General features: G+C 36.6%; 1 protein-coding gene across 2 annotated transcripts in view; it reads right to left on the bottom strand.

Moving 5' to 3' along the window:
• Nucleotides 1–13,547, bottom strand: part of Sema2a (Semaphorin 2a) — a 310,532-nt gene that overhangs the window by 160,495 nt on the left and 136,490 nt on the right. Inside the window, exon 1 of one of the 2 annotated variants that reach the window (XM_066389790.1) lies at nt 3,783–4,318. The exons of the other annotated variant lie outside the window; for it this stretch is intronic. Coding sequence (XP_066245887.1) covers nt 3,783–3,972 — 190 coding nt within the window. The 5' untranslated portion in view covers nt 3,973–4,318. Of the gene's footprint in view, nt 1–3,782; nt 4,319–13,547 lie in introns of those variants that run through there. 2 annotated transcript variants of the gene reach the window in all.

Genomic DNA, 13,547 nt, shown 5'->3' with positions numbered 1-13,547 from the left:
AAAATCTCTATTTAGCAACGGGCGAACCGTTTGCCAAACAAGAAATGAAAATTGGCAAGTGATTTTTTATCACTTATCGTGTTTCCTCGAACATCAATTAATAGGAAGAAAAATCAAATAGTATGTACATATATTCAGGCTGTTTGCCATTCGGTTCATTTTAATGATCCGCAAAATGTTGAAGGTTTTGCGAAACTTCGCTAAAATATCTGAAGAAATACGTTAAGCTTCACATAACATACTATATGTTAAACCTGGACATTTCGCAGACCAACGAGCAGCACAAAGAATCGCAAATAGCCTAAATATATTTCTTAATTTCAATAAATTTAACGTGTTAGTGGTGTAAGCGCCAATCTGTTGAAAACCTAAAGACCAATTTCATTAAAAGTACACATCATAGTAATAACCTTGATGGGCTCAACGTGCGCTAGGTCTGTCGCTGTTCCTCTTTTAATACCCGAGATATGGATTAACATTCATATTAATTTTCGCGATTTGGGACTTGAAATGATATACGAATTCTCTTTCACACTGTCTTTCTCTCATCTTTAAATTTTTATCCTTCTCACTAGGTAATTTCACCTTTATTTAGGTGAATTGTTACTGATCTTCTCTTTCTCAAATCTGTGCTTTTCTTTCTGTTTTTCTGTTTTAACCAGACTATATCGTTTCTCAATTTCTATAAATCTCTGTTAATATCTATCTAAACCTTTTCCAGAGATCTCTGCTCTTCTGTACTCAGTATTTACCTTTGTTCTGATTGAAACGAAAATGTATCCACTAAAATATCAAACTGATTGAACCCTCTTCATATGGCTTCCGAATTTTAGCAAAACAAACAAGCAAGTGTTTAACTTAAGACATAATTCCCGTTACTACTTATCATCAGTATTCATTTTTCCATACGGCTTCCTAATAAGCGATTATTCACGCAATTACATAGGTAAATGACCGCTGCAATGGTTAAAATAAAGACAAACTTTTTAAAGCTTATATAATATTTGAGCAAATGTGAAACTCAACTGTTCTCAACTTCTACAGATACTGAAAAATCTAACTTAACCATCTGTCTAAAATCTCTTCTACCTGCATCTAACCGCACCCAAAGCATTAATGGTTGGGCAACTGAAAAGGAATACGAAGTCTGGTGCCTTTGTTAACGATATCCAGTTGATTTGCTTTAATGTTTTAATTACATTAGTTCGTTACCAGGTTTAATATTAAAATGTTTGCAGAGGAAGGGATCCCGAAAGCTCTGGGTTTGAGTCGTTTAAAAGGAACAATAGGTGTCGAGTGTGTGTCCGAGGTTTAACGAATTTATTAAGGTTTTATGCGAGTTTAAATGGGAATACCGGTTAATTAAGAGCAGCTTTTAATTGTTTTTTTTTTAATTTGAATGAAGGAAAGTAAACTTTTCACAAATTATGGCAATTACAAACTAGGAATTTGCTTAGCTGCATAATCTGTGTGGATACGGAATCAAACACAAATATGGAAGACAATTATTAAACCAGAAAAAAATCTTGGGTACTCGGTATTCTAAGTCTACAAATAAAAAATTGTTTTCTGTTATAAAATCTATCCGTGGATATGCTGTATAATAATAAATCGTTAAGTCAAACCATCTCCTGAACTAACCTAAACGGAAATGTATTTTGGGCCTTGAGTAGAGCGATCGGAATATTGAGGAGTTAAATTTAAACGTCCGGGGGGACGTGGGAACACGACCAATGCTTGTTAATGGGGTCGTAAACCGAAAGCCAAATTGTTAATTTGAATCAATGGCAAATTATCTACGTCGAGAAGAACAGTCCAAATCACTGGAACAAAGTTAGAAAGTTGCTTCACTATCCACCATACACCCTAAGAACTCTTTAGGTAAGGAAATTCAAATAGTATTCTTTTATTGTGAGGGATGAGTTTTATTGTGAGTGGCGGTTGATATATTTTTTGAAAGCAATATTTAGTGCACGGAAGAAAATCTTAGTTTTAAGGTAGCAGACCAATGGAAATTATTGACCCTATTACAGCAATCTTCAATTTATGTTCAATTGCAGCTTCTCTTTAAGGTCAATATAACCTTATGGGAGCGGCATGATCGCTACCGGTACCGAAACTTTTATTTTCTGGAACTCACGAAGTCATTTATGCATTCCCTCCGATTCACGAAGGAGTTATATTTTCTTTCAAATTGATCCTCTTCTCAATTTCAGCCATTTTCAAGAGCTCCACGAAAAGACAATTCGTGATAAGGTTTAACACCTCTAATCTGGGTTAATTCAGCATCAGTACCATGTCACATATATGTACAAGAAAGAAAAGAACAGAAGGCCCAAGAAAAGACAATGTTTAGGGGGTTTCTGCTTAAACAGTTTCATGACATAGTGAAAGTAAAAACTTTAGTAACAGTAGATGACCGTAGTGCCCCCAAAGAGAAGCTAAGGTTCTGGGTTTAAGAACACAACTCAAGAATACTGGGGTCAATAACATTTATTGGTCTACTACCTTGAAGCTACAATTTTCTCCCTTACTACCTTCAAAATAGCACGAATAAATGGATACAATGCAAATTTCGCCATCTTAAGACCTATTAGGCTCTATGATGATAGTGAAGGATCTATCCAGTGATTAGATTCGAATCGTTCCAGACTTGGAGTATTCGACGTTAAGTGGGCTTACGGCCCTATTAATAAGGGTTAATCGCGGCCTATTGAGTAAGTGGGTTACTTTGTAAAAAGTAAATGCTTCAATTGAATATTAATTTATTACATTGAGTATTCTTAGGTTCATATATTCGCAGGATAATACATTCTTTTGAATTGAGAAACTTTAATATAATAATGTCCATTGAGTAAATATGGTATTGAAATGAAGCTGCAACTAGCTTCAGGAAATTCTGTTATCGGCTTGAGAATGCCAGGATTCTCATATTGAGTAAATACTCATATAGTACATTAAGGTACGAAAATACTTAAAACAAACAGGCACCATTTCAATTGATGTTTTATTTCAAATAAATATTTTAGTACTTTCAATTCGATCGATTTCGAACTAAGGAAATTACCTGAGGTTTTAAATATTGATCACAAGTATTCACTTTTTTTTTTCTCCTAGGCGTTTAATTTTTAGAAAATACAAGGCTAATTCAGGTTAGTCAATTTATCCTGAAAGTTTCAAATGTACAAAAGTTGAGTGAAAATTATCGCTACAAATTTCCTAATCAATTGTAATAACTAAGTGTTCCTGATTAAAATCCTTTTGGGAAGTTTCTATGGAAACACATTTGGTCTTTATTCTTTTCAGATCAGCAACCAGATCAGCGTATCTTAAAATTTTCATGATAAATAATTCAAAAATAGATGAAATGGATGGAAGTCCACATGTACCTGTTCACTTCCAAAATTCTCTCTATCTTCAGAGCATTTTTGTCTGTGGAAAGTCCTAAATTACGATAAGTACTTACACATACAAAGCGTCCGTACTTTATTACCCCCCAAAAACCTGGCTGTAACTCCATGAAACATGTTTATTTGCTACAAGATCTTTCTTCTATTAGCAAACATTTAACCCTTATAAATAGCTTTCACCATTCCCTGACTTCTTGCACCTCATTACTATCCCTCCACTTGAAAGTGTTGACAGAGGCACAAACAAAATGATTAGAGCTGATTTTGAGGGCTAAATTATTACATTACACCAGAAGGACTTAATGTTTTTTATAATGTAAATTTAGTGCGAAAAGAAACCCTTTGCTATGCATATAAATTATGTGAACAAACCTCTGTGATGTCTGACGTGATGATTCGTGTTCCCCGAACAGCAGGGCTGCTCCATGTACATCGTCCAGCTGTTTTCGAAATCTGCTTTAACACACAAAAACAAACAATAATGCACTAACGAAACGAAGAACCGTAGTTTGGCCATATTGGATTTGTGCTTCCCGAACATGCCGGGTAAGATAAACATCATCCACGTGGTCCGGCGACAGCAGCAATGTTTGGACCGAGGTTTGCACACGGATTACTGTAGCTGATGTCCGATTGTTTGGGTTAATCCTTTCGGTGGTTGGTCTCCAAACAAAGACACTTTAACAGTCTACAGCTGCCGCAACGTGGAACAAACGGAGAAACTAAAATAATCGGTTTAAGTTGGGTAGCTTCACATAGTCACCCAATATGGCTGCTCGAAGGTTTACGTGATAGTTAGCTGGTTTCGGTTCACAAAGTTCTGGTTTTTGAGTCACAAACCATTGTTTATGTCGTGTCGGGACCAGACGGAAACGGACAAACACCTCAGACTGAGTATCGCGCCAAACTGAAAATGGAGCGAAGAAGAGGACTAAATCCGTGGTCTGTTTCAGTAAATGGCCATGCGCTCGGCCTCTTCCGAGGACGTTCGGTCGTCCTCGTCTAGTTCACGTAACTCTTGGAGAGAGGAGAGACAGAAATCGGAGATTAGACTTTGCCTTTCAGCGATCGCCGTGTTTCGTTTATTCACTCGTTTCGACTGATCGACGCAACTTTGTAGATTGCTTATGCATTTCCGCTTTTATTAGCTTTTCAAGGGCTTATTTTACCTTTTTTCCCCCTGTAGGGAGATATGCAGGGATTGGGCCCAACAGCGACACAAGGCGCTCCGAAATAAGGGATCAAACACACCCGTGGTTTTGGGACGTGTAAGCTTTAAACTTTCGTGTATGTTGGCAATGTAATAAAAAGCTTTCAGAGACCGTAAGTGTCAACCTTTATATGTAACCAACAATTCGTCTTTTTTAGCCTGCAACCTGCGCGAAAAATTTCTGCGAGATTAGGATGGATTTTAATTCCAGAAACATTTCGTAAACAAGAAAATTTAATCTTGCGAAAAGAGATGTTTGTGTCGAAATTTATGGACTCAAACCAAAGCTGGCAGAGTTGGTAAGTGTCATAGTCTCAAATGTTAAACTACATATATGTATAAACAAAAGAGAAGAGTGATGTTGCCAAATAAGTTTGAAAATGTCACTCTTGACTTGTGAATTTGACAATGAGAGACCAGTCTCAAATCCAAGTTTGACAGCGAAGGCACATGTCAAACGAGAGAAACAAAAAATGGTGCCATCAGGCTTATATATTTCCTGGAGAAATATTGTTTGATTTTTTTTTGTTTGGAAATAACGCATCACATGAACGTAGGGGCGGTTAAAATAATGAAATTATGCACCATTCCTAGATAAAAGTAACTAAAATTAACATTCACTGTTTACTAAGGGCTCGGATGAAAGCCCTTGTTAACTTTTTCTTTTCCTAATAATTTTATAGGCAAATTTTTGCAAAATTTTGGACAGCCTATAAAACGAAAAATCAAAATAGACCTGTAACATACTTCTTTATGCCATACATAGCAAGTGCATGTACATCAGAAAAAGTCTAATGATTAGTACATAAGGTGAAAATTAGAAGTTTTTACTACAGAAAACACACTATCTTGAACACTTACAAAGACAACTACAAAATGAAAATAAACACACAAAAGTGTTACATATAAAATTCCTTGCGAATAGAAGAAATTTTATATTAGCGAAGTCCCTAGACCTTAGAAGCCTTTCAAACCAAAATAACAACTTAAAATAGGGAATTTCGTAGGTTAAATACATTGTGTCTAAGATAAGTATATCTAGCATGGAAATATCGTAAATGGTAATAGATATATACAAATTTAGTTAGCTTTAGCTATTGGAACCAACAGTTAAAGCCATCTAGAGATAGTGACATTTTTTCATGTGGCATTACTGCTTCAGAGATATACGAAAGAATTGAAAATTTCAGTTGAAGAATGATGCACAATCTGTAAAATCTGTGAATTTATATTAAGTCTAGCAACAGTGGTACTTGTGATTTTGAAATATCAGAATTGAAAAATAAAATTTAAAGAAGATGGCTAGAGATTGACATCCTGTTCTACACAATTTATATAAAAAATATTTTTCTTGAATTCTTCAACTTAAATATTTCAAAAACGCATTTAAAACTGAGCTAACTTGTTGATAGTTTACGCTATTTATCATATAAATATCTTAGAAAGATAACACCTCTACCAATTTTAATACTGTTCTGGGTTTTAATATAATAAAATAATACTATGCGGTTTTAAATTCTACTCTCCCTCCCTTTTCCTTTTTTCAAATTATTATTTTTCCAAAAGGCAAAATGGGCGATTTTTTAAATTTTAAACATAAGTCAAGTGACATCTCAAATTAAAGGTTTTTCAAAACTACATTCAATGTGGTAATGCGATTCAAAATTTATCTATTAGTTTTTGAGAAAAACAACTATAAAATTCGTAAAAAATTCAATTCAAACTCTATTAAATAGTTTTTAACGATGAAAAAACTTATTGGTTGATAGAAAATTGATTTGTTTTCGATTTTGTGCTCACTAACAGTCTTTGGTAAAAAAAATAACAAAAAAAACAATAAATAAATGAATTTAAAAAAACAGTTACGTTCGCTTTCACGGTTATGCATTTGTTACCTGGAAATTCAGTAATAGGTTTTGTGATTTCAGATTGCTACATAATAGAAAAAGTTTATTGGGAGGTTTTTCCGTCGAGGCCTGTTCAATTGTACCAGTAAATCCTTAATTCTTGCTCATACGCTCGGTATTCCAGAGTTCATTCTGACAAATACAGAAACTTTCACCGACAGGTCTGCTCGAAGCCTGGCAAATATCTAACAACTCTGGCAGTTGATTCTATATTCAACCATATCTACCTCGAAACAAAAAAAGTGCCAATTTGCCAGTTATTAGTGTTTCTATGTACGTTTTTGCCCTTTGCCTCTCGACGTCTACCAAAGCTGGTGGATCTGACAATTCTGACTTGTTCAACGATTGTTGCTTGGGAACAAATGCCACTTTGCCATTTGACGGCGAAATCTATCTAAGTTTCGTCCAACTGAACTCGTTTCAGGATGTGTCGCAAAATAGGTTTATGAAGTTCTGATGGTCTTACAGCACGAACGGACATCTTTTTGATAGCTTGCGTTATCAAACAAGAGAAAGGTGTTGTGTTGTGTTTAGCAGAAAGTTTCTTATTATATCTGAACCGAAGAGGAGTGTTGGAGAGCGCAACCTTTTGAATCATCCATAGGTGTTTTTAGACAACTTTATTAGTAGTGTGAGACATATTAAAGGCATGAGGGAAAAATTGGGCATCTACTTTTCCATCTCTTCTTCAGTTCTGTGCTTTTCTACTATACTTTAGGTCATACGTTCCTGTTCATTAAAACAGACTAAACTAGGAATATCGCTTTATGTACTCAGTGCTCTTTACAGAATTTCATTACGTGCGTTACATAAACACGAATGCACACATTCCAATGCAGACCATTGAGTCACCCATCGGGCAAATGCTTGCAAATTAATTATCTAACATATTTATTTAATAGAGAAACTTTCGTGCTGGACTTGATGCACTAAACCCATCTTGGATTAACGGGAGGAGGAAGTCATTAAAGATACAGAAGCCGTTACCATGGAACTAATATTGTTTCGTAGTGGCCCTCTGTCTCCGAATTCGAAATTAAATATTCATATTCCACGAATCCGGGCTATTTTGATGTAAAAGTTCGAAAACTTTGTTATTGAATTTAGGAACGAGCTCTCGCAGTTTTTTGTAATATTTTCTTGCTTCTAAAGTGTAATAAAATAAAGATCGTGAAATCCTATTTAAAGGAGGCAAAAGAAGAAAGTTTTAATGAATCCTTTTAAATCACGAGAGTTGGGAATAATATATTTAATGAGATTTCTCGAAATATCTGGAGCTGGTCGCAGCTCGGCTCTAATTGAGAACACTGTTGGTGGTTTGTTTGGTTGTCGCCACCGTTTTCCATGCAACCTAATAAATCCCTGTCGAGGCCAAAAGGGACACCCCTGTAGTTCACGTTCAGCTGCCATACGTAAGAGATATCTTATGTTGAGTTTCGTTAATCGGAAAAACTGATTCTGGTCTTTAAGCGCACGATTGCCCTTTGGACAGATGCAGTGACGCGATTAACGAAGCTAAGCCCAAATCAGCTTCAGCTGGAGACATTTAAGTTTCTTCTGCAGGCTCGTTGAAATATTATATTGCTTTTGTAATGTACAAATGAAACTGCTCAAAAGCGATTTTCAAAACTTGAATATAAATTTTGTAATATTTAATTAGTGAAGATGTGTTGAGTAAAAGATAATTTCTTTTCAATGAAATGAAGTATTAATTGTAACGAATAAGACCATTCTTAAATGTGCGCTATTTTGAATGAAATGTACGGATAATCGAACGGTGTCTCTCCCTTGATTGGATGTGGTAGAGTCGGCCTTAACAAGTCTGGCGAACTGGGCGGAATTTTTAATCACCGGCCCTCTACCCCCTAGAAAAATCACCCATCAGGAAGGTGCTGCCCTTTCTCTCCCCCCCCCCCCCCCCCCAAATACATATGTGAGTGTGGGACTGTTTAGTCCTCCATCCGCCCTATTCAAAATGGTGCAGACTTCAAAATTGCAACTATTTTGTGTCTACATATACCATTAAGAAATCTTTGTTTTCACTTCTTTTTCAACCTCGTAATTCGAGGTTTTTGGAAGTCCGAAAAGCACATCTTACTTCCACAGATTCAGCGGGAAATTTATGGCTAAAATCACGTGTAACTTGATTTTAAAAGTATTCATTTTATGTAAATCGCCGTTATCTAGCGCGGGTCTTTTTATACGAAATTTATGGGCGAACTTATAATTTAATTTAATCTACATTAGAGGAGCTTTTATCTTTTTAAACCTTTCTGTTCCTGCGAAATATAACGACTTTCGGTACTTTTAAAATCTAATGAAAATCTAGGGCGAGGAAAAGAAGGAAATTTTATACTCGTCGCTGTATCAGGAACATTTAGCAAGATGCCTCGAGCCGAGGGGTTGAATTTTCTGATTGTACTGATAATTAGGGAAACGTCACCTCGATTTAATTAAATTCCAGGAGATTTTATTGGATCAGGCAATTAAGTTTATATTTTTCCAAACAACCGAAGCCGAAATTAATCAAAATTTCTATTTTCCTTTTGTCTGGAGCACAAACTAACAAGGGGTTAAAACCGGGAAATCGGTTTAACACCGATTAGTGCAAAATATATCATAAAGCTCAGGGCGAGCAGCTTTATTTTAACCGAAGAGCAAGTAGATTTACATAAAATCTCATAAGCCCCCGGCGAAAGGGTGAGGCTAAGACCAGACGAAATATTTCAGTTATTTAGGATTACGGTGAGCGAACCGTTCTCGGAAATATAGACTTATATTTATTGCTTTAATCTCTGTTTGTTGAATAAACTCTTCGGAAAGGAGGTTAGCGAATAAATTCCGCTTAAAAAAGCAGACGTTTTATCAACAACTTTGACTTATCTCAGAAGGAAAAATTATAAGAATTTTACCAAAGCGACTCAAAAAAGTCGCATTATAGCAGCATACTTTTACTCTAAAATCGCCCGGACTAGCATCGATAATGGTGAATTTTAAGTCGACATTCGCTAGGACTAAAACAAACGCGTGCGCATTCTAAGCTGCAGGCGTTTCATGGGCTGCCGCCGGCCAATCAAAGCAAACGCTGTCAGTTGCCACTTTTACATGTTAAAGAAGAGTAGTAAATTCAGATTTTTTTCATATCGATTTTTATACATGCAACGTAAAGAATGTCTTCACTGCAAACCGCAGCATGACTATTTCCTATTATTGGGGGATTTAGTAATTTCGGACTCATATTTCCGTGCTGAAATGTCAACAAGGGCATATTTTTCTCATATTATTATTACACGTGCGTGCAGACTTGAGGGCAGACAGGTTTGCAATTATTATTTCCATGTGCATGACAACGTTATAACTAGAAGTTACGGTATTTTCGTCAGAGTCACGCAGACGTGGTAGTACTGGCTAATAATTACTGCTCGCTTGATTTCATGTGATAAACCATCGAAAAAAAGAAGGTAAACATTTGTAATTAATCTGAATGTATGACCGGCATGATATCTAGTTGCATTGCGGTAGTTTTCCCTTTTCAGGTCAGGAGTAGTCATTTACTATAATGCGCTATTTGAGAGCAATCCGGAGAACGGAAAACGACATTTTAAGGGGAACCTGAACGGTTTGGTAGCTATTAATCTCTACCGAATAGGAGAGGTGGAGAACTGAACGATGTTTCTCTAGACGTGGTTCAGCAAAATGGCGCCGGAGATATTACGGCAAATGCTATTCTGGACGGGGCGGGTGAAGTGCTGAACGGTTTTTTGGACTGGCATTGGACGCACTAAAAATTTCATTACTTCATGGTAACTGATATTTTCAATGTCTAGAGATATGGAACCTAATTTATGATATTCCAGTGCTCAAAATTCCCAATTTTGAAAGTCTCAAGAACCCAAAAAACAGAGTATAAGTGGAACTTTATACACCTTGAATGTATCGAGAAATATGACAAGGGATAATTAAAGAAGTCAATTTCAATCTTCCACTCGACTCATTCAAAATACCGTCTCTTCTTATCTTGTTGACTCAATTTTGATTAGGACAAGCGGAGGACCGAACGTTTTGCCATCCAATCAGTAAAGAGAAATCATTAGGTCTTTTCGTGAGCATGATAATAATCCTATAAATTAGAGATTTATCCCAATTCGTCACAATTAAGCCGCCTTCATCGTCAACTACATAAAGAGTCTTGACGTTCCCTGGCATTAGAGGTTTACCGGGCCTCAGTCGAGACCGGAAGTAATAGGTCACGATCTCGACGGTTTCCGGTGTCCGTCAAGTGGGACAGCGTTGACAGGCCCACTATTTGGCATTCGGATTATTAGTTTGGACAGATTTATTGGCCAGTGTTATGAGACGGGGGAACGTCTGCTTGGGTTTATATCGAACTATTTCGATTCAATGTATATATATTTAAACAATCTTTATTTCCTTGGAAAAAAGCTATCTACCAAACTGAACTTTCTACTCATAGTACAAATTCTTAACTTTAGGTGCCTAAACATTACTACAAACCAAACTTATAAGCTACACTTGATAGTATTTCAACAGGGTGGTCGACGGAAAGAGGAAGTGGGATTGTCTTGTCTGTCTTGTTAATCTTTCGGCTATTTTTGTCATGTGTGTGCGTTCGTATAGTAATTGGTTCATTTTATTTTTTAACTCTATATTGTTATTAAAATACATACGTTATTTAAATACACCCTGTGTTTCAGAGAACCCCATAAAAAAGTCCATATGGGCGAGGCCAGGTGATCTATAAGGCCACTCTAATTGCTCCCTAATCCATTGATTGTATTATTATTATTATACGGGTATGTTACATGAAATATGTTCAGAATTTTTCAAAGAACTGAAAAATGTCATAATATACATGTGGTTTGATAAGAACAAAATGAAAAAGTACATTTATCTACTACATGGGTAACCCTGTATACACTCCTGTTACGTCAAAAAACGCACAACTTAGAACAATATTTGACGTGTTCCAGCATTTTCATGAAATATATTTCGTTCAATTTTTAGCGAATTTATGCGGAACTTTTGGTCCTCTATGTATATTATAAAGCAGGGGTGAGAGTGGCAAACCCTGTGGGAGTCCTTGTTCAGGAGAGAAAGGAAAAGAGAGAGTGGTATCAATTCGTATTTCAAGTTGTCGGTTTTCAAGTAGATTTTTAATTAAGTAGAGTAAGTATTTTGTTGTTTGGAGTTCGTGTAGTTTATATAGCAAACTTCTGTGGCAGACACTGTCAAAGGCTTTGTTAATGTCCATAAATAGGCTTGCTGTTCTTCCAGTGTTTAGTTGTGTTGTTTGTATGTTGTTCGTCAAGACAAAGAGTGGATGTGCAGTTGAGTGTTTTGGTTTAAAGTCAAATTGATAGCTCGGAATATGTTTCCCGATTAGTTGTGTTTGAAGCCTGTTTTTTTATAATGGGTTCAAAAATGTTACTTGGTACCGAGAGTAACGTAATAGGTCTGTAATTTTGTGTATATGTATTGTCTAGTCCATTTTTTGGGATGGGTATTATTACGCCAGTGTTCCAGGAATCTGGAATTCTTTTGGTTATAATAAAGTTGTTCGTTTGACGTAAAATGAACTTGTGGGTTTCTCGAATAAGACTTTTGACAACTTTGCTTTTTATTTTGTCTTTTTTCGGTGCTGTATCTTCGCTATGTGCAAGTGCTTCGTCGTATTTTGTTTGACTTGTCTTACTTTATTCGTGTCTGTTTTGAATAGGTTTAATTTTTCGGGAGTTTGGTCTACGGAGAGCATAAGTTGCGTTGGTTGTAGGTTGATATTAAAAGTAATAGCTAAACGATCCGATCCAAATTCGTTGGTGAGGCTAATGTTAGCAGGATGTATCAAACATAGACGGGATTCGTTTCGCAAAAAAAATTTAACTTCATTTAATTAAGATTAGAAACATATATTATTTTTCTAAATAATTTCCCGCCCTGGAATATATTTTTCCCATCGAATTGGAAGCTTTTTATTTCATTATCGTAGAAACTTTTTCGACATTCTCGTAGCCATTGAGCGCGAATGCTTCAACCCCGTGGTTCTCGTCAAAATGTTGGTCTTCAAGCGCTTCTTTGAGAGATCCAAAAAAATTGAAGTCACAAGGGGACAAATCGGTGGTATATGGCGGATGTTCGAGTGTTTCCCAGCCTGGTGCGTCCAATTTTTGCCTTGTGGCATTGGCGGCACGAAGCCTGGGGTTGTCATGTAAAAGAATGACACTTCTGACCGATTGTTTCTACCTTTTTCTTCGAAATGACAATTTAGCGGCATCCAGTAATTCACAATACTATTGCGTGTTAATCGTGCGTCGATCGTGGAGAAAGTCAGCTTGAAAAGCTCCTGTTATCAAAAAACACTGTTTCCATTACCCTTCCGGCCGATAAATGTGTCTTTGACTTAACCGATCCCCTCTCGCCACTTTTTCTCCACTCCATACTCGCCTGCTCCGGCTCCGGCATGTAATGGTGCACCTAAGATTCATCACAGGTAATGATGCGATTCAAAAAGGGTTCACCCTCTTGGTGGAATCGATTCAAGTGTCGTTGAGAAATCTCCAATCGATGTTGCTTGTGATCCCCCGATAACAGACGGAGAACCCATCTAGCGGACACTTTACGCATTTTTAAGTCGTGTGTCACTATCTGGTAGACACTCTCATAACTGATGTTCAGTTCCTCGGCAATTTTCCAAAGAGTTATGCGCCGATTTGTCTCCATGAGATTTCGGACTTCCTCAATGTTGGCTTCGGTCTCACACTTGTTCTTGGACGACGAGCGTGGCTCTTTTTCGACCTTTTGACGCCCTCCCGAAAATTCTTTGTGCCATGTAAATACACGAGTTCCTGACAGGATTTGGTCCTCGAACTGTACCCGTAATTGCCGCAAAATTTCATGGAATTCGCGCCTTCCTTAGCCAAAAACTTGATTATAATCTGTCGCTCCACGACAATATGCACTTTTGTCTTGCTCATGGTTGCGTTTCATACTAAAAGGGACTCA

The sequence above is a fragment of the Euwallacea similis genome, chromosome 4 (genome assembly GCF_039881205.1).
Source record: "Euwallacea similis isolate ESF13 chromosome 4, ESF131.1, whole genome shotgun sequence".
Taxonomy (NCBI): domain Eukaryota; kingdom Metazoa; phylum Arthropoda; class Insecta; order Coleoptera; family Curculionidae; genus Euwallacea; species Euwallacea similis.
The sequence above is the reverse complement of the archived record's forward strand: the minus strand, read 5'-3'. Positions and strand labels throughout refer to the sequence as shown.